Source organism: Mauremys mutica, chromosome 4 (assembly GCF_020497125.1).
Source record: "Mauremys mutica isolate MM-2020 ecotype Southern chromosome 4, ASM2049712v1, whole genome shotgun sequence".
NCBI lineage: Eukaryota > Metazoa > Chordata > Testudines > Geoemydidae > Mauremys > Mauremys mutica.
In genome coordinates, this window is record NC_059075.1 from 108,701,156 (window position 1) to 108,727,143 (window position 25,988).

The window sequence follows — 25,988 nt, forward strand, 5'->3', positions numbered from 1 at the left end:
GCTTCTGCGGGTAGGCTCCCCATGCTGGGGTTTGAATGTCCCACTGGATTCTTCAGGAGTGGCTCCCTGTTAATGGTGCTCGGAGGCCCGCCTGGGCTCTGCTCTTCTCCTCCGGCCTTCTAGTTCCACAGGTCAGATTTGGAGTGAGGAGAGGGGCAGAGGAAGCCGTGATAGCTCCACTTGTGGCACTGCTGTGAAATGTTAATCAGAGCAGATTGTGCAGAGCATCGCAATGGGCTCCTTACTCGTCTTTCTTACATAGGTTCAAACAGTAGTGAAATATTTAACACTGTTGACATTTACATTATCTTTGCTGGGAATCTGAAGTAACATGCCTTTAAGATACATGGCCCAGTTCACATCTCTCAGACCTATTGGTTCAGGCTCTCTGCAAACAGAGGCAGGCAGAACTGTGTCAGTTACAGAAGGTTTACCTCTCAGCCATGAGGGATAGAAACATACTGTCCTGTATTTTTTAAATTATTAAAATGTTAAGTTGAGATTCTGTAAAACAATATGCCAACCTCCTATCAATGACCCAGTGCAACCTAGCCCAACTGGAGCTCTGAAACCACCACAGCAGGCACCGCTCTGCTCTATATAATGCCTGCTCTAATTTACATAATCTCCCAATGACCATTATAACACTAACACCTAGCCCTTATCATCAGTAGATCTCTGTGCTTTGCAAAGGAAGGCAGCGTGGTTATTTCCATTTTACAGATGGGGAAACTGAGGCACAGTGGCACTGGGCCTTGCTCAAGGTTACCCACCAGGCCAGTAGTAGAGCTGGGAACAGAACTGCCATCATCCAGTTCTTGAGCCTCTTGTCCACATAACAGTCAAGAGGAAGGGAATGCCCAGCCACTCCCACTGTGCGGCCCTCAGGGAGGGGGCAGTGCAGCAAATATTACACAAGCACCACGCAACGAAGGAGCCACCTACCATAAGATAATCCTCTTGTGACCAGCTGTACTAGCGTTAGTACCTCTTTGTGTTGGAGATATGGCATAAAGCAGACCCACACAGACACACCCCCAGTGGCCACAGATCAGAGCCCAAGTTTATAATTCTGGCTCTATCAATGAAGCACTGTATGCCTATAGATGCATCACACACACCAATGTCTTTGTGCCTCACCTGAAGGATGTATGAAATGGGGATGACACTAAAGGATTCAGATCTAGGAAGAGCACTATTCATTTTTCAATTTCATAAAAAAATCCAACCTATGCTCTGAGCCTCTTTCCCATATTATTACTTTTTGTATTCTGGTGGTACCTAGAAACCCTAACAAAAAATGAAGCTCCTCTGTGCTAGGTGCTGTACAAACACAATAAGAGTCAATCTCTGCCCTGAAGAGTTTACTATCTAAACAGCCATGACAAAGTGAAGTATTATCCCCATTTTACAGATGAGGAATTGAGGTACAAAGAGATTAAGTGACTTGGCGAAGGTCACACAGGAAGGCTGTGTGCCTTAACCACAAAATCAACTTTTTCCCTAAATTAACATCTATACTATGAAAGGAGTCCCCATAAATACCTATCAAATACCGAATGCTCAGCCTAGGAAAAAAGATGTAATCAATTGCCAAATGTTTCTTAATATGAATATGAGGGCAAGGTACCTGCCTCAAAGAACTTTTAAAGCCCTAATCCTGCAAAGAGCTCCTCAGGTGAACCCATGCAGAACTGGGGCCAAGGCAGTTACATTCTGGAGGGAAGCCAGTGATAGAAGTGATGTTAACGTGCCTCATTGGGTCCATGATTTTGATTTGATCTTCCTCCTACTGGTCACCCTCTACTTAGTTAACATTAAAGGGAGAGCTAGGATTGCTAGGCCTTGCTGAAGAAAATAACACACCTAAAAAGGGACTGTCTAGCAGGTACTTTAAGAATATGCCCAAAAATTAGGTTGTGGAAAAAATTGTAAAGAAAACATATCACTACTAGAAATGGTTTCCTGATCTTTTTAACCTTTGATGAACCTGATTTCTTGTTTGGATTCAGAACATCTCTGCAGTGTTGGCAACCCAAACTCTGCTGCATTGGGCTAGTGCATGACAACTAAATTACAAAACTAGCTGTAAGCAAGGTTGGAACTAACTAAAAGCCCTGATCCACTGGGGATTAGTACAAGCACCAGAACCTGCTTGTGTGAATCTAGCTGCAGAATCTGGGCCTAAATTCACTTCAGAGTCTAAGTGGTGAGAAATGCAAAAAAATAAACACACAGTAAAGGAAATGGGGAATTAGATGTATTTTATTTTTATGGGGGGTTGGTTTGATTGCTTGGGTGGGTGGTTCTAATAATTTCTGGTGTAATTAGTGACAAAGGGAGCGATGTTTGACTTTTGAAATGGGACGGTCAAGCTGGTGGAGCCCTTTGCTACAAAAGAGATTGTAAACGCTCTGAGGTAGGGACTGTCTGCCTGTACGGCACCTAGCGGGCCTGGGCCTGGGACTCCACACAGTCCCACAACACAAAGAAATAACAATAACTGATAAAAAGGACGAGCCAGTAAAAAACAACTAAGCCAAGCAGCACAGCTCCTCCTTTTCCTTTTTTCTGCCCAGCTCATCTTTACCCCTAGATGCCATAGTGCATACGAGCTAACAGGCTCCGTTTGGTGGCCACTGGGTTTTTTTAGCTGTCCTCTGATCATGCTGTTTGTTCCAGTATCAGAGGCATAGCTGTGTTAGTCTGCATCCACAAAAACAATGAGGAGTCCGGTAGCACCTTATAAATCTGTTTGTTAGTCTTTAAGGCATCACTGCCTCCTCGTTGCTGTTTATTCCAGGCAGCTGGGCCTGAAAACACAGGTTGTCCCCACACGCAGTTTGCTCATATTGCCACTAGGAGATGCTGTTTTCAACGCTGTGGCCACCAGAGGCTCTCCCTTGCTGGCTTTGCTACTCTGAGTGCTTTCTCCGTCCATCCCAGTAACCAGGGGGGTTTCAGCTCCCTTCAGGGAAGTGGGAAAGGGCAGAGAAGGAAGCAGAAGAGAGACCCAAGACAGGAAAGGAAGAAGGAGGCACAGCTGGCTGAGGGAGAGGGAAAGGGGAGTCACAACAATGGTCTGATTTTCAAAGGTGCTGAGCTCCCACTGACAGCCCATTTTCAGCCCCTCTGAAAATCAGGCCATTAAAGTGACCGGAAGGGGAGAGCAGAGGGGAGGGGTCACAAAGCTGTAGGGGAGGAGAACAGGCCTGGCCTTGGATCACCTTGGAAGGGACCAGAGGGCTGTTGCCAGTCCCATGCTTGCACTCCAGCCTGCCTTCCGGAGACAAGAGGTGAGAGGGAGATAGGGCCCATTGCGGGAAGGGAAGGGAAAGGAAAGTTGTGTAACCTGGTGCCCCCAGCAGAGGTTTTGGCTGTTTCCTCACCCCAGTGGGGTGCTTCCAAGTGTAGTGTTGTGCCGTGCTAGTGGCATGCTGAGCTTATGCTTTAAAATGTGTGCAACTTGCATTGTGACTAAACACCAAGGCAGCGCAGAAGGGTGGGATTAGTGCAGTTTTGGTCTTGTAGAGGAGCCAACCTTTAACAACTGCTGCAGACCATCACTGGGATGCCCTGATCATTCCCATACTCCTCTCAAAACATCCTAAAACTCACCAGAATGCGCACACACCGTCTGATTCTCCAGTACTCTGCATTTCATTTACATTTGGGGCAAGGTTCTCTACCCCTGCTGGCCAGGTGGCTCAGTTCCCTCCACCACTCTCAACTTGTGTCCTGCACTGCAACATTATTTCCTTAATTTCTGCAATGCGATTTTTAACATTAACAACCTGAGTCATTTGCCCTTCCTCTGCCATCTCCCTCCACTTACTGCATTGTCTCTCCACAACTAAATTCATTTGACTTAGTTGAAACTTCATCTGCATTAAAATTTTCCACCAGCACAGAGAAGATAAACAGTACACACCACATGTACAGAACAGCAAATATGATACCCTAGTTCCAAGAGTCCAATTCTCCTCTTGCTGACCCTGCTGCAACACAGTGAATTACTAAATACTAAGCAACGAATCAGCTGAAGTCAATGCAATTACACCAGTGTAGAGCTCATGTAAATGAATGGAAGATCTGACCCCATGTTCATGGAGGCAACACTCTCAGACACTCAGGGCAGTATCTAGAAGACAATCTCTTGCTTTTGGAAACTCTTTTTACTAAAAACAAATGATGAACCACTTTTGTCTTGGGGTTGGTTGTTTTCTTTTTCCTCTGATTTTATTTTTAGGTTCCTTTGGGAGGGGAAGAGAAGTGGAATGCAGCTTAAAAGCTAGAGGACAGGAGAGAAAAAGCATGGGGGAGGAGGCCTTGCCATTCCAAGTGTCAAACAATATTATTGTTCAGCTAGCTTAGAATTCAGTAGAGAGAATTTCAAAGAGTGGGGCTAGCAAAGAGGCGCCATAGGGTTGCTGCTGTGTTTCCTCCCCTGAAAAGTTGAGCAATTCAGTCCTACATACACTCTTGGGCAGGGCAAGGATGGTGTCCTTAGCCTCTGTTGCCAGAAGCTGGGAATGGATCACTTGATGATTGCCTGTTCTGTTCATTCCCTCTGGGGCACCTGGCATTGTCTGCTGTCGGAAGACAGAATACTGGGCTAGATGGACCTTTGGTCTGACCCAGTATGGCCGTTCTTATGTTCTCCCAGTGTTGCTATTCTGGTTTAGTAGGGAGAATTCAGTTAGTGTTGCCAACTCTCCTGATTCTGTCATGAGTCTCACAGTATGTGATGGTTTTTAAAGCCTTCCCCCAGGTCAAGTGATAACAAGAGAATCTCTTTTGGTCCTGGTCCTAGGCACTATGAATACAAATAATAATTATAATCTCAGCTTTCATTTGTAAAAAAGTAGATGTTTAGCCTTTATGGTTGTAGAGAATGACCCCTAAAGGCTCAGAAACCAGGAGGCAAATAAAAGAATGAAAAATGTAAATGAAAGTAAACCCTCATGATTTTTTAAGCCAATTTCATAATTTTTTCAGGCTTGACTCATGATTTTTTAATGCTTTGAAATACTGAGTATGTAACATTCTATTCAATAGTACGGTGACCATGATCATATACTGTGTGATAGATTATACAGCACTTGCCATCTTGAAAGATTATGAATTAATAATAATTAAGAAGAGATCCCAAAGTGGTTTGAAAACTATGGGGCTGTCTGGCACCCACTGAAATCAATGGAAAGAGTCTCATTGGCTTCAGTGGGCTTTGGCTCAGGCCTTGTTTACAGGACTTACAGCCTCATTGAAATGCTACCGCCTCTGGAGTGGGATGGTGGCAGACCAGCTGGTGCTAGTGTACTATACAGCAGTGACTAGGGTGATCTTTTGGCCATGGAATCTAGGGCCAATGAGCACACGTATGTGGTGCTGTGGTACCAAGGCAGAGCAGACAGGACCTTGGTTTTTAAAGTCTCATCTGAAAGAGCCACATGTATGTAGCAAACTCCATTGGACCCCATTCTCGGGTGCACACTGGCAGCATAAAGGGGATGGGAAGAGCTCTCTGAGAATACCCACTGTGCAGGGGGCTTCTGCAGCTGAGACAGGCCTAGCATCAGGTTTGCTGCTGCTCCACTCCCAGCTCTTAGTGTGGAGGGCAGGGGAGGGGAATGGCCAAGGTGCACTACCTTTTCTGGCTATTCCCTGCTTCTCAAAGATCATTGAAGGTCCTGAGAAACAGAGGTGGAAGTCAAGCAGCCCTGAGGCTGCTCTGACTTACACTGGTGGCCAGGTAGGCCCCAGAATAATGCTAGAGGACGGTGTGTGTGAATACAGTGTAAAGCCGCCCATGCCCCTTCTCCTCCAGCCCTGCCCTAAGCACAGGGACAGGGTAACTGAGAATCAGGCCTATGGAGGCTATAGGAGGGATGAAGGCATGAGGTGATGCTGCTGGCAATTGAACCTGTGGTTCCAGAGAGCCTATGGAGTTTTAAGCATCTTCTGGCACGATGGCACGTTAGGGACTCTTGTAAAATGTAAACGTTTAGTTCCATAGCGATAGCAATAGATTGTTAAAGGAAACCTAACTCCGAGGGAAACATGCTGGCCTTTATATTAGTGAAAGGAGGAAATGAGAGCCGCAGCAGTGACAGAAGAGGAGATTGCAGCTCAGGGGCTCCCAGGACTCAGGCTCTACTCCCATAGTTTATGATGGCATCCGCATCTGCTTTCAAATGGAAATATGGCCTGATATTCCATGGCTGCCGCTTGCTGCTTTCTCCTTGTGCGGCTTTCCATATAAATCTCAGAGCACAGATCAGCTGTCACCTTTACACAAAAGAAAATCAGGGAGGTGGATAGTAAAAGAATGAAGTCAGATCTGAACAGGCGGTGTCACCCCACTCCTCCGCACACCTTCCCAGCCACACCCAGATAAACATTCTCTCTTGCTGGTGTCGTAAACAGCCACGCCATGTAGCCTGCCATAATGATCCCCTAAGACAGGTTTTCCCAGGCCATGGGGCTGAGTGCCACTGGTGGGGCCTGAATTTCTTGCCTTACTCTTTTGTTAGAATCTGGAAAATAAGAAAATGCAAATGGCTACCTGGGGAACTTTTTTGTTAGATACTCCTATGTGTGTGTTCCAGCTGCAGCTGGTTTCTCATGCAGCCAGTTAGGGCTGCAGGGAGTGAGCAGGGATTAGGGATTCCCTGGCAGTCACTCCTCCCTGCTGGTGGGGGCTGGCACTGAGGGCAGGGAGACTCTCTCCTCATCTGCCCTCAGTGCTTCTCCCGCAGGTGCCCAGCCAGCCAGCCAGCAGGGGCAGGAGAAAGCAGTAGTCTCCAAGCCTTGCCAGCAGGCAGCACTGTGGTGAGGAGCTCAAGGGGGAATGGAGGCTATCCTTGAGCCTCTTCCTCCCCCTCCCCTGCCACAGCCTGTACCAACTTGAGCCCTGGGGAGATTGACAGGTCACTGTCCACTATGGATAATGTCTGCAACCAGGAACAAGCTCTAGCATCCCTCTGGAGCGAGCCATGGAGTAACTCTGGGCTGGTATAGCTGCGTGCACAGCAGAATTCTCCTTCTGTGGGTTTTTTTTTCTCCACTATTTTTTCTCCTACTCTCCCTTCTCGGTGCCAGCCTCTCCCCTCTCCTTCAGCCCTCATGCCTTCAATTCTCTCTCCTTGACTTCCAAAGCAGTCTTGTTGGTCCTGTTTCTCCACCAGTCCCCACTCCACACCACTATCATTTCTCTCCAGTTTTCTTGCCTCACTTCCTTACTTGTTCCTCAGAACAAGTTCCAGGTTTCACAGGGTGAGTGGGTGATGGAGTAATTTTTGGTGTGTTGCACCCCAAATGCAGATGAGCTGTTGGCCCTGTTTGTAGTTCTTTTGTTTCTATACATCACCAAATCAGAGCAGTGGTTCATCTAGTCTAGTATCCTGCCTCCAACAATTGCAAGCACTAGCTGCTTCATAGTAAGGTGCAAATAATGCTGTAAAGGACAATTATGAAATGGGAAGTTTCTTTGTCACCCTCACCAATTTATATCCCTTATAATTTTTCCCTAATGTGTCTGTAGATGTTCTCATTAGCCATATAAATGTCTAATCCTTTTATGAATCCTGCCTCAATAAAATCTTGTGGCAGTGAGTTCCACAGTTTAATTGTACATAGTATGAAAAAGTATTTCCTTTGATCAATGTATTCTGTAAACTTCTAAACTATCCCAGTCTTTCCAGTATTTTCTCCTACTGAAGTCTCCCCATATATCAAATCATTTTCCTTGCCTGTATTTCATTCCCTTCTATTTATACTTTTTGAGATGGATTGACCAGAACTGAGCACGGTATTCAAAATGAGGACATCCCACTTATGTATATAATGGCACTATAATATTGTTTCCCTTTGGCCCAAGCAGTTAGCCAGTATTTGGGACTTTGCAGGGTTTTTTCTGTTGGGGGGAGAAATTGATGATAGGACTCAGGTATCGATGGAGCAATCCTGTTTATTTACAAAGAGTGTGCACAAACGTCCTGTTCCCCTGAATACAGTAGGAGCAAACCTCAGTCCACATGGCTTAGCTTTGACTTGCCTAGTGCCTTGGGTGATTCCACCCCCAATAGTCTGCAGTTGTTTTTAGTACATAAAGCGGCTTGATTGCTTCTTCTGTTGAGAGTACTTGGCACACCCATTGGCTTTGATGAGGTCTGTGATTGCCTTTGGATCTAAGGCTATGGCTATACTAGATCTATGGCTATACTAGGAGATGCAGCTGAACCGCTGCAGTTCTGCCGCTGTAAGGTCTCACGTGTAGCCACTCTATGCTGACGGGAGAGAGCTCTCCTGCTGGCATAATTTAAACCACTCCCAACAAGCGGCAGTAGCTATGTTGGCTGGAGAGCATCTCCTGCTGACATAGCACTGTCCACACCGGTGCTTTTGTCGGGGAAGCTTATGTTGGGCAGGGGGGTGGGCTTTTTTTTCCACCCCCAACCGAAAAAAGTTTTGCCGACAAAAGTGCTAGTGTAGACAAAGCCTGAGACTCACATGGTGGCAGCCATTAGCACCTTTCACCGTAACAATATTATTTTCCACTCCTTTCCTTATACATCACAGCATTTTGTTTCCACTCTACGTTGAGCAGAGGTTTTGATTCAACTGTCCAGTTACCCGCAGGTATTTTTCCAGATGTAAAGTTAATTTAGAACCCAGCAATGTGTATCAGTACTTCAGAGTATCCCTTTCTATATACATTACGTTGCATTGAGAGACAAAGTGGGTGAGGGACTATTGAACCAACTTCTGTCGGTGAAAGAGACAATCTTTTGAGCTTACGTGGAGCTCTTCTTCAGACCTGAAGAATCGTGGGACCAACATAGTTACAACACTGCAAATTACATTACATTGATCAATAGTGATAATCATCTGCTCATTCACCTCGCTTTCTCTCGTCTTGATTTACCTAAATAATTGCGCGTCACTGCAATATTTTTCCACCTTATGGTTCATTCCCTTTTCCAGATCGTAAATGATAATATTAAAGGCACGAATCCTTACATGGACCATTGTGGCTCCGTACTGTTAAGTTTTCACCATCTTGAAAATAGACTATTCCTTCTCTTTGTTTTCTCTCTGTTAGCCATTGTTATCCTAAGGAGAACTTTACCTCAGAAGCCGCGCTGGGGAACCATTCTCATAACATGGCCACTCATGTGTCTTACAGTTCTGTCTTTAATTATCATTTTAACACGAGCATCCCCTCGTTTTTACTGCTTTCCCTGCCCCACCCAGTGCCACAAATTGCAGCCACCAGCCTTCCAGCCAAAGAGGACCCGATGCAATTCCATGCCTGTCTTCACCTGACTAATCCACTACTGCAGAGCACCTTTAGTGGCCTTGGGGCACCACCTTTATGCTTGTCCCCTCTGGGACAATCTGAAAGTCGTGACCTTGCTGCATTGGCCGCCCCACAAAGTGAGGTCATTAGGTTGTGAAGTTGGATGAGCCGGTTTGTTTCAATGTAGCTTTTGGGATAGGTAGAAAGCAGAGATGGGAACCATTTAATTCAACCTCTGTCAACAATAGGGACGCTCAAAAAACTGAACCCAGATCCCAACCCTTCCTGGCTTTTCCCATCCTTAATGACGTCCATCCATCTCCTCCTCTCTGCAGCAGAGCACACTGCTTCCTGTGTACTTCCAGCCGCTGTTGGCCTGGGGATGCTTCTCTCTTCTTTTGATTGCATGTGCATGTGTCTCTCTCCTTGCATGCAGAATCTATCCAATTTCTATCCATTCCCCATGACCGGAGCGCAAACGCCACTGAACACCCTCCCCGCATTAGACTTGTGCTCCCAGCGTTTGGTTGACCAGACAGCCCTGTATGGCGTGTATATGTTCGGTCTAGGTTACCAAGGCCTCCGCAGCGACTCCATAGTTAAGGCTGCATTGAAATCTCTTCTTAAATATCTCGATGGAGGTTGTAGATGGTTTCTGTCTGAGGTGATCTTCCCGGCGAGCGCGTGCACCGATGCCCACGCCCTCGAGCCGTGCGCCTGGGAGATGTGCCTTCCTGGCAGGTAGGTGCAAGGAAACATGAACCAGAAGGCCATGCTCCTGGGCTGAGAGGGCATGAGAAAACAGCATCGGTGGCTCAGATTAAGTGGAGCTCTCCTGCCAAAAGGCTGTAATGAGCATGTGCGCCTTGAACTGTTTGTTTCAGGGGGATGCTAGTTGACCTCTTCCTCCCGCACCGTCCACCCCCCGCTTCCTCTCCTTCACCAACTCCAGTTATTAAGAAAGCAGAGCCGGAGGCAGTGCTGAGCCAGAGATGCAGCAACCCTCCTTGTGAGTATCTCTCGCTCTCTCCTCTTGCGCCTTTCCCAAGGAGACGGATGGATGGACAGACGGGTGGCTAGAGGCAGATGGTTCCTGCTAATTACACAGCTAATGGAGTGGGGAGGGTGGGGAGCAGGAGACAGCTTCTTCCCAGCTCCCCCTCCCCCTCCTCTGTCCTCGCCCCTTCTTCCGCCTCTCGCCTCGGGGTTGGCCAAGCAGGAAAAACTGCTGACAGGTGAAAGGAAATGGGAAATTCAGTTATATCAGGAATTCCAGGGAGATGAGGACTCAGCAAAAAAAATTAAAAAAAAAAACAGAGGGGGAGAGAGAAGCCAGGGCTGCGCTGCCGCAGCTGCACAGCCGGCTGGATTGACAATCATTTAACCTCCCCCCAGCAACCAGCTTCGATCCTGGAATGGGACAGAGAGCAGCAGGGCCCTGATGGATGGATGGACAGGGTGGGGGGGTAACGCTGGAACGGCGTCTGTTTGGAAACTCTCTTCGGAACCTCCCCTCCCCCTTCTTCGGACGTGTTGGTCTTTCTTGTCTTTTCTTTCTTTCTTTTAAAGAAACGAAAGCAGCCGCTGTCTCCCATTCAGAGCTGATGTGGGGAAAGGTGGGGGGCCAAGTGAGGAAACAGCGACATGCGTTATTGCTGGGGCGCTCCCGCTGCAAAGGCTTTTGGCAGCGATAATAGGGACGGTGGGAGCAGAGGAAGAGGGTGACAGATGTCAGAAGCTCCTCGAACTCTCCGGCTATTCTGCGAGGGTTGCTGGGGGAGACAGAGCATGCTGCGGGAGCTGGGACAGCCAGCTGCATGGAGAGCAGGGACTGTTCCACTGCTGCATACATTACAGACTGCTCAATGTGCAGGAGAATGCTCCTTTGTGGTACATGAGTGTAAATACTATTCTCTGTCTCCTCCCACTCCTCTACCCTGCTCTCCTCCCTCCCCTCTACCTACTCCCTCTCTCTTCTCCCCAATCTCTCCTCTGTCCCTCTGCCTCTCCTTTCTCTCTTCTCCCTCGATTCCCCCCTGCTTTATTCCATCCCCGTCATTCTCTGTCTCCCCTCCCCACCCCCAATATTTCACAGGGGATTTCACTTTGCCAGGATACAGTCTGGTAAATTTGCAGCAGCCACCACGGAGAGAACACAGGAACCCCCCTTGGGCCCGCCGTGTCCCTTTGACGGAGCATTCTGGATTCAGAGACCCCCCCAGCAGGGGTGCTTTGCTGGCATTCCCAAGCCTCCTGCCATCCCGCAAGCCTCGCCTGTCCTATCTCCCTGTTCGGCTGTTTGCTACATGGAGAATAAGAGCTGCAAAGGGGATAGCCTGCGGCCAGCTGTCCAGTGCAAACACACTGTCGAGAAGAAGACAATGACTAACCCCACGACGGTGATTGAAATCTACCCAGACACCACTGAGGTGAACGATTACTATCTCTGGTCCATCTTCAACTTCGTATACCTCAACTTCTGCTGTCTCGGCTTCATCGCCTTGGCCTATTCTTTGAAAGTAAGTACTGATTGCAAGCCACCCTGTGGGGAACACACTGAGACAGAGCCACAGCTGGGGTAAATCGGTGCCATAGCAGGGCAATGCCAGTTTCCCCCTGTGGAGAATCGGGCCCTGTCATGTTAATACACATTGTCAGGGGAGATCTTGGGAATGGAAATGTTGTTTTGTGAGTGGTGTGGGTATCCATGGCATTCAGATACCAAGGTGATGGGCACCACAGAAGAATCTAGATAGAGAGATAAGAGGAATCGGTGATGATGGCTCTGAATTGGCTTTTGTTGTGACTGGAGATCTATAATTCTCACTCGTCTGCAGGCTTGGTTATAGCGTAATTCTGAGAACTAGAACAGTTGAATTTACTACCAGGAGGACAAACAACTTCCTCCCCAGGTAGCCAGAATCCCCCAGCATCTGGAGACCTGCGTGGGGCAACCCCCATCGCCATAGGAGAGAGCTTCAACTGGTGCTGGGGAATCTTGAATGCCGATAGGCTACTGGGGGCTCCCAGGTGTATGATGATGATAAGAAGCACTTTACATCCTCCCAGTACTTTGCAAATCAAACTTAATTCAGCCTGGCAACTTTTCTGTGGTGGGGGGGAGGCTATGTGGGGACAAGTATTATCCCCATCTTGCAGACAGGAACACTGAGGCACAGAGCACTGAAGTGACTTGGTGATGGTCCCAGAAGAAGTCCGTCTGAGAGCTGGGAATAGAATCTTGGAAATCCTGGCTGGCAGTCCTGTGGTCCACGCACTAAAGCCTCTCACATCAGTCTGGTACCAGCATGCTGAGGCTCTACATAAGGTAGTTTAGCTGGAGGCACTGGGCCAGATCCTCAAATCATGTAAATCAGTGACTCCACTGACTGCAGTGGAGCTCTGGTGATTTATGCTAAGTCAAAGATCTGGCCCAATAGTGGAACAGGAAGTCGGTCTTTTAAGAACTCCTTAGGGGTCTGATTAAATCTGGACGCAGTGGGAGTCCTTCCATTGATTTCAGCAGGCTTTGGATCAGGTCCTTAGTGAGTGTTTCCTGGAGTCTGGGGATAGTGCAGGCTCCAAAGAGAAGGAGGGGAAAAGAGCAACTGTGCAAACTGGAGGAACCGGGAGATCGGTGGGACTGGCTTTAAGCACAAACACACCAAGCAGCCACTTGTGCCCCAGCTCTTTTGTCCCCACATCCCATCCTCTACAAGTTCTGCCACTCCGAGCCCAGCCCCTCTTCTTCTAGCAGTGGGACCAGAAAGGCAGGAAGCAACTTGTTTCCTTCCCTGGCTCTGGCTAAAGCAGCAGTGAGGAAAGCAGCTCATGGCCTGATTCTCCCCAGGGTCCCCTAAACCATCAGGCCAGCCTTGGAGACCTGCCAGGAATGTGAAAACAAGGTCTGCTAACTAAGGTGATGGAAGACCATGGAGGGCTTCATAAGGGAGGAATGGAAATAGATGCATGAATGAACTGGGAGCCAGTGTACAGAGTGCAGCCCAGGGAGAATGGGACCTGAGTAGTTCAGGGGCATCCAGCCTGTATCCTGCAGCCTGCGTCCTGCTCTCTGCTTGCTGGATCACCCTCGAAATGGAGTCAGAGTCTGATTCTAAGAGGCCAGTTGCCCCAGTCTGCTACTCTTCTCTGAGGGCTCCAGACCTCTGCATGTCTGTAAGGTAACACTATCCTAAGGTAACTCTATCCTTTGAGTCCATGAAACCTTCCGGAATTATTCCCTGTAACTGCCGGATGAGAACAGACCAGCTGGGCTGCAGGATTTCATTGCCGGTGAACTCAGCCAGCAAGCAGTTTCTAATCATCTGTCAAGGAAGAGAGGGTCTGAGGGTTGGAGGGGTTTTGTTGTTGGGGGGGGAGGGGGGTTCATAAAAGCAATTAGATAATTGTATATGTAAATGAGACCAGGCTCCTGAGTGGCCCTGAATGTGTCATCGTTTGGGTGGCCTCGGGCACAGGAATCTAGTGGATGTGTTTTGGCAGGCAGCGTTTACAGGAAGGCCAGTGTACAGAGGGATTTCATCACAGAAACAGATCAATTAACCCCATCTAACTCCAGTGACTGTGACTTCCACAAGAATACAAGGAGGCTGTTTCTGAACCAGCCAGGCTCTGGGGCTCTGTTATAGCAGAGGGAGTGTGGCCTAGACCACTGAGCATGAGGACTCTGATTGCCACTCGCTGGGTAACCTTGGGAAGTCCCTTACCGTCTCTGTGCCTCAGTTTCCCCATCCACGAAATGGGGGTGAGAATGCTCACTCACCTTCCTTGCAGGGGTGTCAGGAGGCTTAACTCACTGCAGTTTGTAAAGTGCCTTCTATGAGTCTATACAAGTGCTGAACATTACCATTGCCTGGGCTGTCCCAAGGACATTTAGGGCTACTGCCAACATCAAACAAGAATGGTATGGAAGTCTCGCTTACCACGTAACACTCCATGGAATGGACAAGAAATAGGCTTTTCCCCTGGCCGCCCCCCCCCCAATGTGTTCATTATCTTAAATTTGCTTTAATAACATTGCCGCTTCTCCCCCACAAGGGAACAATTGAATGGGGTGGGGAGAGGAATGACTAGGAGAATTAAGCTGAACTCAGGAAAAGGAAAATATAAGCTGAAGATCCAGAGACAGCACTGTCTATCAGGTCTGTGGAACAGTCTCCTGTTGGAAGTGGGGTAGTCCCCATCACTTGAGAAATATACAACTAAACTGAACCAGACAGGGTGAATTAGCTGTAGGGCACAGTCCTGCTCTGTAGGGCAGGGGATGGACTAGACCAGGGTTTCTCAACCTTTTTGATACTAAGGACCAGCTTGCTGCCTTCCTAAACTGTGTCCGGGAGACCTTGGGGACTGGCACCAGCGCACAGACCAGTCATTGAGAAACACTGGACTAGACGACCCAACAGGTCTTTCCCATCTCTACTAGCTTCAGTTCTTTGGCAGAATAAAAACGGCAAACATAAAGTTCCTCAGAGATCCATGACAGAGTCAGGGAACGGCAAGGAGATATGGCCTGAAATATTGTGGTCACTGATGGGGAGCACAGCATAAGAGAGAAAATGGGGCAATATCTGGATGCAGCAAAAGAACTCCCCTGGGAAAGGCCTACAGAATGGAAGAGAAAATGTGGTCATTTCTATAGTCTTAACCATCCTATAGCGTTTAATAGAGAATGATATCCCTGCTGTAGAATTATTTTGAGTGTGTGTGTGTGTGTGTGTGTGTGTGTAAAGCGACAAAGAGTCCTGTGGCACCTTATAGACTAACAGACGTATTAGAGCATAAGCTTTCGTGGGTGAGTGTATGTGTGTGTGTGTGTACGCACAAGTGCGTAAAAACACTTCAGCTCTTTATTAGTTGCTATAGGACGTTAGAGTCATTTCCACAGAGCCCTATTGGTTTCATCTCTATCTCTGTTACATTTTGTAGGGCTTTCCCATAAGGTAAGAAAAGACTGGAATGAGGAAAATAACTGGGAAAAATGTCCTGTTAGTTAGACCTTCTTCTTGTCCCCTGAAGCAAAGTTTAGACATGCAGATTTAGGCCCCAGTCCTTCAAGGAGCACCATGCTGAGTAGACGCCCAGTGGAGTCCATGAGGCTGTGGGACCAGGGCTGCTATTATGAATAAAACCAAGGTGTTTCTTCTTGGGAACCACAGCTGTGTGATTTCCTGCCTAGGGTGCAGCCAATGCGCTAAAGGCTTTAGGGTCCCCTGATTTTGTTCTTTAAACTTATGTCACATAATGTAAACATTTAAAAAACCCTGAGAAACATTGTTTTAAATAACAAAAATGCAGAGTCCCATCGGCTTCACTAGGACCACTTGTGCTGAAAGCTAAGCACATGTTTAAGTACCTTGCTGAATCAGGGCCTTTAGTGTGCTTTAATATTGCATTTAAAAATGTTTCAGAAATAATATACTCACTTCTGTTCTTTCTTTGCCTTCATGCCTCCCAGGGTGCCTGTGGATAAAGAGCTCTATAGATCTCTCGCTGTGTGTAGATTGTTAGACTGCAATAGCACCAAAATGTGCTAGATGCTCTAGGCACACATTGGCCCCTGCACCAAAGAGCTTACATTCTCAGTCAGAGAAATATACCAAGTGGAGACTGGGCACAGGCTACAGCATACAAGCCAAGTATTTGATATAAGCTTTGTCTGCATACCTGGTCTTTACGTATACCCCCTCTTTCTAACCCATACTGGGCCAGATCCTCAGCTGATGTACATTGGAATAGCTTTGTTGACTGCAACGAAGCTGCATCAGTTTACACCAGCTGTGGGTTTGGCCCCAGCACTCCTTGGTCTGTAGGATCAGTGAGCTGGAAAGGAAAAACTGTGCCTACTTGTGAATGGATGTGTGTATTTGGAGGAAGGTGGAGGGAATGATTAGACGTGGGTGCAGAGAGATTTGAAAGCCCATGTCAGCACTAGCATTAGTACAGCACAGATGCCAACACCACCTGATAAACTTGGCTAGGAAGATGATTTTTTTTTTGTTTTGTTTTGCCAGAAGCAAATTTTGTGGCCTTGACTTTTGCATAGGCTATTCAGCTTGCTTCCCCCCTCTCCTATTTCCCAGCTCTAAGCACTAATAAATGATGCATCAGCACTTACTGTTAAGAGATCAATCACCAGCAGTTTTATCACAAGAGACCTTTGGGAAAAGCCAAATCCTTCAATGTACCAATTACACAAAAAGGCACTAGATCAGAGAGGCTGGGATCACAGTCAGTTTTTATTCTGGAAGTCTAATTTCATATATGGATTCATATATGGACATCAGGAAAATGAGGACCCTAGACTCCTTTTTGTGTCCACCCATAGTTCCAGGGTTTTACTGATTTTAAAAAACATCTTCCTATGTGTGTGTTCCAGCAGGTGATCCTATGCTACTGCCAAAAGATGCATCACACCAAGCGTGTGGGAGCTACAGGGCATCTGAGATCCTTGCATTTATATAGCCTGTTTTCCATTTTAAATGAACATAAGTGCTGCATATGAGTAATATATGTGCTGGAGCCATATTGATTGTACCTTTTACTGCTCCAACTCTACCAATGGTAGTTTCAAGTGGAAAGGAAAATGAACAGAATAACAGTGGTGCAGCTACACCTGTGTCTGACAAAGAGCTTACTTTGTGGAGCCTTTCCTTTCCAGTGGAGATCAGGTTTTAGTGCACATCTAACCATAGAGAGGCAGTGAGGTGTAGTGGATAGATACAAGGCTGAGAATCAGAAAACCTAGGTCTTATTCCTGGCTCTGCCCTAGGTGGGTGATTTTGGGCACTTCCTTTCTCTGTGTCCCCCTCCCACCTTTTGTCTGTCTTGTCTATTTAGAGTGTAAGCAGATGAGGGTGTGAATGTTGCATCTTTGCATTTGAGGGGAAGGGATTAGAATGGCCGAAGAGGTCTAGCTCCCCTGATTCTGTGGAATGAGGGAGGTTGCATCTCCTGAGTTCTCAGGCAGGCCTATGGTAATAATGACTCCATGAGAAAAGACATCAGCCTCTCAGGCTGTTCTTTTAGAACAGTGTTTCTCAACCTTTTTGATATCAGGGACTGGTTTGCTGCCTTCCTAAACTGTGTCAGGGAGATCTCCAGGACCATCGCCAGCCCCGAAGATCTCAGGGATTGGTAGTTGAGAAACACTGTCTTAGAAGACCAACAACTTTCAGGAATTAAAATAAATCCAGCTGCTTCCCAAGCAGTACAGTGACAGAGCGAGCCAATGAGACAAGATCCTAGTGCTAGTCCATGAGGAGAGATTGTACCAGAGGTGCTCACAAGCTGGAGGGCTTACAACCAATTTGTAGAGCAATCTGAGACTCTCCACCCTCTTCCTACATGGGAAGTTATTTGTGTGCAGAGAAGCAGAAATTGGTGTACTATTTGGAAGAGATGGGTCTACAGGCCCCCCAGCCAGTGCACACAGCCTACATGCAACCAGCAGCAGGTTGGATAGCAAAGCCCAAGCAGCATTAGATACAGTCCTATCAGAATTATTATTATTATTAAAAAAATGCATGTGTCTGCATGGTACACTGACACAGTACGTGACAGCCATACAATGTGACCTGTCCCCTGCTCCTGAGGATCTGAGGGGGACAAGGCCTGGCCTAAAAGCAGGGAAAGGAGTTTGTGGAGAGAGTGTTGCTAAGGAAACCAAGGCAGGAAAGATCCCTGGAAGAAAGGGAGGGTTGAAAAGAGAAGATAGTGAACTCTGAGCAAACAAGTAGACAAGAGACTTCCAAGTCCAGAACACATGAAGGTGCAAGAAAGAGACAATGGGGAGAGATGAGGAGGGAGGATTGGGAGGCACATAGGAGAAAGTTGGGCAGTAGGAGAAAATGAGATCAGAGATACTGGAGCTTGGAGCTGATGAACTATGAGACAGGAAGCCTAACAGGAGTGGAAGGGGACAGACGGTGGTGTGGACAGAACAGCAGGAGAGGAAGATGACTCTAGCGCTGGCATTCTGGATATGCTGAAGGGAGAGAGATGAGCAGCTGCCTGGCAAGGCAGTGACAGCTGTCCGGGGAAAAGTTGGCCAAGACCGGTACAAGTTCCATTAATGGGGTTGGAGAGGAGACCCTGGATCTGGTGAAGTTAAAGTGCAAGACTGGATTTAAAGGCTGGCTATGGAGGTGTGGGGAGGAAGGAGAGAGAAACGTAGGAATTGCCATACTGGATCAGATCAAAGGCCCATCTAGTGCAGTATCCCGTCTCTAACCGTGCTAGCCACCAGATGCTTCAAAGGAAGGAATAGTGATCTCGTAGCAGGAAGATGTGGGATAATCTCCTCCGAATCTCCAATGATTAGAGGTTGGTTTAAGGCCTGTGGTATAATCCCTTCTAGAATTGCTGTTATCACTCACAAAGTGACATGGAGAAGGGATGGACTTGTGATTAAGAACATAAGAATGGCCCTACTGGATCAGACCAAGGGTCCATCTAGCCCAGTATCCTGTCTTCCGACAGTGGCCAATGCCAGGTGCCCCAGAGGGAATGGACAGAACAGGTAATCATCAAGTGATCCATCCCCTGTCGCTCATTCCCAGCTTCTGGCAAACAGAGGCTAGGGACACCATCCCTGCCCATCCTGGCTCATATCCATTGATGGACCTATCCTCCATGAATTTATCTAGTTCTTTTTTGAACCCTAGGAACTGGACTGGGACAAACGAGCTCTGAGTTTAATTCCTGTCTCTACCACTCACCCTTTCTGTGTGGCCTTGGACAAGTCACTTAGCATCTCTGTGCCTCCTGTGTGAAAGGGAGATGCTGTTCTTCTGCCTTCCAGAGAGGTTGTGAGGACACATGCTTTAATGTTTGTGGGGCCCTGAAATATCATAGTAATGGTCATGTGAGTATCAAGATAGACAGTGGTGAGGCCGGGATACAGGGAAGATGGGCAACTCCTTACTGGTGACAGAAGGGAAGGGGAGGAAATGTCCATCTACTCTTAGAGAGACTGAGTTTGTGCTACCAGGGGTGATGGCCAAGTGGGCATTGGAGATGGGAGCCCAGAGAGAAGAGGAGAAGCCAGGACAGAAAGCTGTAGGAAGCTTAATCAGACTGTAAACTGTTTGGGGCAAAGATTGTCTTTTTCTTATATGTGAATATAGTGCCCATCCCAGTGGGGCCCTGACCGTTGGTTGGAGCCTCTAGGCTTTACCACAGTATACATGATAATGAATAACAATGAATCATTTGAATAGAGGTGCTAGCTGATGCCACAGGAGCATATGGGAAAAGAGGAGGGGACCAAGGACAGAACCCCGAAAGAGTCCAACAGACAGAGGGAGAGGGGAGGATGAAGTGCCAACAAAGGGGAGGCCAAAGCAGCCATCAAAGAAGTCAGAAGGGAAAGCGGAGGGCAAAAGAAAGCTCAGATATTTCGAAGGCGGTAGTGAGCTCAGGCAAAGTATGGCAAGAGAAGACTCCCTGTGAATTTGCTAGGAGGAGGTAGGTCATATTATGCCACCCGTCAGGTAGAGCAGAGAGGGCACAAGCCAGAGTGGAGGGAATCAAGGAGAGGACAAGAGCATGGGGCACCCTGGAGGAGTTTTCAGGCGAAGGTGAACATTAGAGAAGCAGCTGGGACTAGAATCAATAGTATGCCGGGGGAAGGAGGCAGAGGGGAGAGTATTAAGGGAGGGAATTGGAGATGGAACCAGGGTTGAGAGGACTAGATGGGGACAGGAGGACAGGCTGAGTGATCAGAGGCACGCTGAGGGTTAGACAGAGTCAGAAACAAGGGTGAAGGAGGAGAGTGTGGGGTGGGTGGTGGAAGGGTTGGGGAAGGTGGCAGAAGAGAGTCCTTGATGGATATTCTCACTTGGAACAGATGTGCAAGCTGGTAAGATCCGGGGCTGAGGATGAAGTGGAGGAGGGAAGGTGCTGGGAAGAGGGGTCCAGGAGGGCGTTCCTGGGACAGAGGGGCTGGGAGCACACAGAAATTGACAAGAGAGAAGCAGATCTTGTGAGCTGGGAGGAGGGCAGAGGAGGAAGGAGAGCAGCAATCTGTGCAGTCATGGGACTCTCTGTGAAAGTGCTCAGCGGTGCAAGAACTGGAGCGGAAGGAGCAAAGGCAGGGAAGAGCCAAGGGTGGGGAAGAGAGGAAAGGGCAGCTCCGGACGAGGGGGGAGATGGGAGCTGAGTGAAGGAGAGAAGTTAGAAGCTGGGGGAGGGGAGACAGAGGGCAGGAAGAAAAGGAGGAATGAAAAAATGGGAAAAGGGAGGGAGAGGAGACCAGTGGGAAGCATCTGAATGGGGAAAGGGGGGTGAGGAGGAAGGAGCAGGAGAAAGAGGCCTGGAGAGAAATAGAGAAGAATGATGAGAGGAGGCCAGTAGGAGGGAGGTGGAGGAGGAGAAGTGTCCATGGAGGAGTTTGTCTCACGCAATGAATACTTGTCCCCTCTCTCCCTCGGCCTCTCAGGGGTATAGCTCTGCCTGGGACCTTCCTTGAATGATTTCTATTCTGATGAGTGGGGCTGACCCCGTGGGATACAGATCATGTGTCTGCCCAGCTCCCTTCATAATGGGAGATCCCTGCCGGCAGCTTTGCCAACAGATTAGGATTGTCTCCGTGGTGGGCTCTGGTGCTCACTACATGGTGTTTTGGGGCTTGATTCCCACACCTACTCCCTTCTGCCCAAGATAATGAAATCTGTACTCTTAACCTCCAAACGCCTCCCTCCCCAGACCTCAGGTGTGCAGCGGCTTGGGCTTGTCTGCCTGACCCCCCCACCCCCTGCTGATTTCGCATAGGGCCCTGCACAGAAAAGGAGGAGCTTTCTTGTGCTTACTCTGCTCACCAGGGAGAGCAACAGGCCCCATGAGAGAGTGGCTCACTTCCCAGCTCTGGCTGCACCATTCTCCATCTGGCTGCTGCTGTTCTCAGTTGTTGCTGCTGGGTGCGTGTGACAGTCTGGTCGTGTCACTAGACGCTCTCCAGGTCTAGATGCACCATGGGGGGTGGGAGAGCGAGGTACAGATACTTAACATACATGTGCCACGTGTTTGACTGACCACTGCGGTAGGGTCTCACATGCACCCTTATGTCAGCAAAAGATCCTTCCCAGAGGCCAGTGTGAAGCGTTATAAAAGCAGGGAGTGTGTTCGCAAAGGACCCTCCCCTCCAGGGCAACAGAGTGGAAGAATCCACATATTAGAATGCATGGGACGTTACTCCACGGTCTGGAATGAGCTTCAGGCCTCCGTGAGCTGGAATCACACAGCAATTTGCTGGGACTGAGGTGGCTGTTACCGCCCTGTCTCCAGTGAGTCATGTCAAGCTCCCAGGCCAGCGTCGGGTTGTAAGTGCTGCCAGAGTTACAGAGCAAATCACTGAAAAGTGACTTAAATCAATCCTGGTGTATTTTTGGAAAATTCTTGGTCGATAAAAGCATTCGATTCTTTCTAGGTAGGACTGTGGTGCAGGCTCAGGGGTTTACGTGGCTTGCCAGCGACATCTAGTGTTCAGATAGGAGCACCGTAAACGTGTTCACATTTCTGAGAGCAAATTTAGGGTCTGATGGAAGTAGCAGCCACTGGAGCGGAAATCCTCCATCCCTGGAATAGGTGCAACAAGGACAGCATTCCCCTGCTGCCCCACTCTGACCACCTCTGGGAGTGAAGAGGTAAATCTCCAGGCTCATTCTGTCCCTATCCTGTTTGCTGAGACTGTTGGCCAGGGTCTAATCAGTGTCAGTTCTGATGGTGGTTTTGTGGTGTGGACATGCATCTGCTACAAACTGGACTGAGAACACCAGCATATTTGACACATTGTAAACTACTGACCAGCTGCTGAGTGATAACACCATTTGGTCACTATCAGCGTGGACTGTTGTCAAACTCATGAGTGTACAAGGTCATTACCAATCTTCAGAGCCATCCTGTCCTCCCCCAACATGGACGCGTTTAAAGTCACAGCCTCTGAAATAGCGTGCATATCAGACCATGACATTACAGCTGAAAACTATCAGTTGCAGCATTGGTAGATGTAAACTGCATAGGACCTGCCAAAAGAGTGCATTAACCCAGGCATATTAATATGCTGTAGGATTGTGCATGGCCTCTAACTGCAGTAGGAGCCAATGCCAGATTTCTCACACACAGCCTCTGAATGCAGTAGAAAGCACACTCACAATGGAACAAGTGCCAGTGGTCCTACTCTAGAGGCAGTGGGACCCAAACCCCAGCACATTAGTGTTGGGATTCACACTCCCACCTTCGGAATACAGTAGGAAGCATGCACTAGTGCTAGAATTCACCCTATAGTGCGCCCAGCATCCATACCTGAATGCACGATAGTGCCAGGAATTACGCCCAACCTCAGAATGCAGTAGAAACAGGTACAAAGTGTCCACACACACTAACCCCTGCTTATATCAGTTTAAGCTGGTTGGTTTGCTTGTCTTTTTGGTTTTTTATGACTCTTCAAATTCTTTTTGTCTCAGGTCCGGGATAAGAAACTCCTCAATGACCTGAACGGAGCAGTCGAAGATGCCAAGACAGCCAGGCTTTTTAACATCACCAGCTCAGCACTCGCCACTTTCTGCATCATCCTCGTCTTCATCTTCCTGCGCTACCCGCTCACTGACTATTAGAGCAAGGCCAGCAGCCGCTGCCAAAATGCCTCAGTGCCAGAAGTGTCCACTGAATTTCCTCCAGCAAGGACATGAAACAACAATCCATCTTGATTGCAAAAAATAAATACAAAGTAAACCCCACCGAGCAACCCCCACAACTCCCAAACCCTGACTGGTGTTTGAACTTCTGTAGAAAAGGAAATTACTTTTACATTTTTTACAGAAAAATATTTATTTTCATGATAAACAAAAGTGGGTGATGACAACATGCAAAGCTTAGAACTAACCACAACATGAGCCAATAGCTGTGTAGCTAGATGCTGCAACCATAGTGGTGGCCGAGGAGTCAGAGCGAACATTGTGTCATCGATGATCCGCTGATTAAAGTTACATAAGCAGCCCAAGCGCTGAGCTGTGTCTTAGATGGAAAACAGCAAATAACCCTATTGGGAGAGCTGAACTCCAGATCTACCGGGAAGCATGTGCACTGATTTAGAGCTCAAGAGAGGGAGGAAAAATGCCTGCTACTGCAAGATAAAACTGAGAAGTAAAGCTGGGCAGATTCAGGACATATCAGATGTGTTCAGGCTGCTACCACGTCCTCTCTCTCTCTCTCCTCTCCTTCCTTTCACTCCCCTGTATATTTTGTTCTTTTCGTCTTTTTATACATTTATTCATTGAATTCCATTTGAAGGCCAAAATAGCTTACCATTCCCCGTCCCCAGAGAGCTTTATCCTTGAGAGTTCATAGTGGAGAATCCTGAAGGCTCCCGATAAACCCCAAATAATTAAAACAAAACAAAACTCCTCCATGGAATCTCCTGCAAATGCTGAGAACGTAGGCAACCTTTGGAGAACTTGCATATATCCTGTATACCGACTCCTACTGTATTTCTGTAAACTTTCAATAAAGATAATAATACCTCTGCCCATCCAATGCCATTCTGGTTAATTTCACAGATTGCCACAGATTAGGGGTTTTTCCCCCTTTGGTCCCATATTAATCCAATGAGGGGCAGAGAAGAGAATTAAAACTCCTATTGGACACTATAACCTGCCTCTACAGCCATAATCCCCTACCTTTGCTGTCTACGTGGATGGGCCTGGAGTAATGGGCCACCTCACTTAACGATGTGAAAGAAAGTTAAATAACAGGCAGGGAGCAGCTCCACAAGCAGTGTAATTGGGGACTGATACACAAGCAGCAACCACAGCGGCAGGCATGGAAGGGGATGGTGCCAGTTAGAACCCAGCTGAGGTAAGAATTTCCACCTTGTGTATTAGCAAAATGTAGGGACTGGAGTTGGGGGAGAGGAGGAAAGAGATCACAGGAGATAGGGGAAATCTGGGGGCTTCTAAATCCCCTGACTAGGCACATGTGAAGTTCATCACCATCTCAGTGAAGACACACTCCTCTGGAGTACATGGACTGGAACGTGTTGTCATACCAGTGATGGTGATATGCTGCTGAGAGTTTAACAAAGAAGCTCCCTTAAGAACATTCCACCACGCTCAACTGGAAATATTACATTCCCTGGGTAAAATGTGCTTTCTACTGAAAATCATCCACCTCTCTGAACCCATCAATCCTTCCTCCATCCATCCCTTTTGACCCCTGCCCTCCCAGAGTGTCATAGGAACACGAACACCACTGACTGGCATCTCTGTCTAGCAGCTGTTCCACACAGCAGCAGCAGAGGCAGGCAGGTGTCTTGCTGCCTCTGCCTATAGTGGTGCTGGCAGGTGAATTATCCTGTGGGCATGCAGTGATTGGCTGGATGGACAGTGGGGTCCCTGGGTGGGAATGGATCCTCTATGTTGAGAACTATTAGATCCCTGAATTGAGACCTAAAGTGTGGGGGCAAGGATTATCTCACCTCCGCCTGCTGCAGGGCTCTTACACCTTCCTCCAAAGTATCTGGTACTGACCACTGGGACAGGCTACTGGACTAGATGGACTTTGGGTCTGATCCAATATAGAAATTCCTGTGTTCCAATGTCTCCCCTGTTTGCTTCCAGTCTCCCCTAGCCAGTGTGGAATTGAAATGAGTTTCCCCAGGGGGGCTCAGGGTGGGGTTCCCAGTTCCAGGCTGCCCCCCAGTACCAGCTCTTCAAATTTCAGACTGGGACATGCGCTGCTGGGGAGAGGCTCCCACTCAGTGCAGCCGCAGCACAGTCCTGTCTCCTCTGCCTCATGCAGTGGCCGGTGGAGGGGACCCACGTGATAAACCCCCAGGGACTGGTGGGAAGATGCAGGAGGGGTGTTCCTTTACCAGCAGCTGCCACGGTAATCGTGTATATGCCCGCAGCACAGCCCCAGCCTTGGAGAGAGCTGATCGTTTGAACAAGCAGAGCCAGCTTTAACATTCTAACTACTGTACATTCTACCAGTGCAAAAATCCCTAATGGAGACAAGATGCTAATTCAAGCTGGGAACTAAAGGACCCGTGAGCATCTGGGTCAGATTCATCATCCCGAGGAGCAGGAAATCAAGGTACAACACGGATTCACGCCTGCATGATAGGTGCCCAAACCACTAATGGGATGGGTCTTTCTTCACTAATTGTTCAATCACATCAGCACAGTGCAGGCACTGTGCTATTAAGACCTAAATGGCCAAACCAATAGACCATGAAAGGGTACCTCGCTGAAAACTTAATTAGACTTCACCTTCATTAGCCTTCCTCAGCAAGAGTGCTCTGTTATGCTCATAACAATGCCGTGTGCAATTGCTATAAAATGCATTCTGGTAGAATCCAGTAAGATTACCCATAGCCTTTGCATGAACAATCACACCAGAGCGCCTTCCACACAGCTTCTTCTCAGACAATTCAGGGTTCTGGTCTAAAGTGACTGTATCACTCTTAAAGGCACCAGAGTGACCAAACTGGAGAATAAAGTCTAGTTACAGCTCAGCTTTTCCAACTTCTCTCTAATGCTCTGCCAATATGCCCCAACTCTAGCCTGGGCAGCATTTGAATGGGTGACCTAGAGATGGAAGTCCATTAATAACCTGACCCATCTATCTACCTTCCTGCTTGACAAGAAGAAATTGATGATACTGGATTAGA

The 25,988-nt window shown here is 47.9% G+C and overlaps 1 protein-coding gene across 2 annotated transcripts; it reads left to right on the forward strand.

Annotated features, from left to right (window-relative positions):
- Nucleotides 1-2,833: 2,833 nt before the first annotated feature.
- Nucleotides 2,834-24,088, forward strand: IFITM10 (interferon induced transmembrane protein 10). 2 transcript variants are annotated; one of them, XM_045012356.1, is made up of 4 exons: nucleotides 2,834-3,296; nucleotides 10,186-10,310; nucleotides 11,397-11,820; nucleotides 22,786-24,087. In XM_045012356.1, the coding sequence occupies exons 2-4, from the start codon at nucleotides 10,294-10,296 to the stop codon at nucleotides 22,933-22,935; spliced, it is 591 nt and encodes a 196-aa protein (XP_044868291.1). In that variant the 5' UTR covers nucleotides 2,834-3,296; nucleotides 10,186-10,293; the 3' UTR covers nucleotides 22,936-24,087. The 2 variants fall into 2 exon arrangements, with proteins under 2 accessions (XP_044868291.1, XP_044868292.1); XM_045012357.1 differs by lacking the exons at nucleotides 2,834-3,296; nucleotides 10,186-10,310 and adding an exon at nucleotides 9,882-10,042 and having other exon boundaries at nucleotides 22,786-24,088.
- Nucleotides 24,089-25,988: the final 1,900 nt, after the last annotated feature.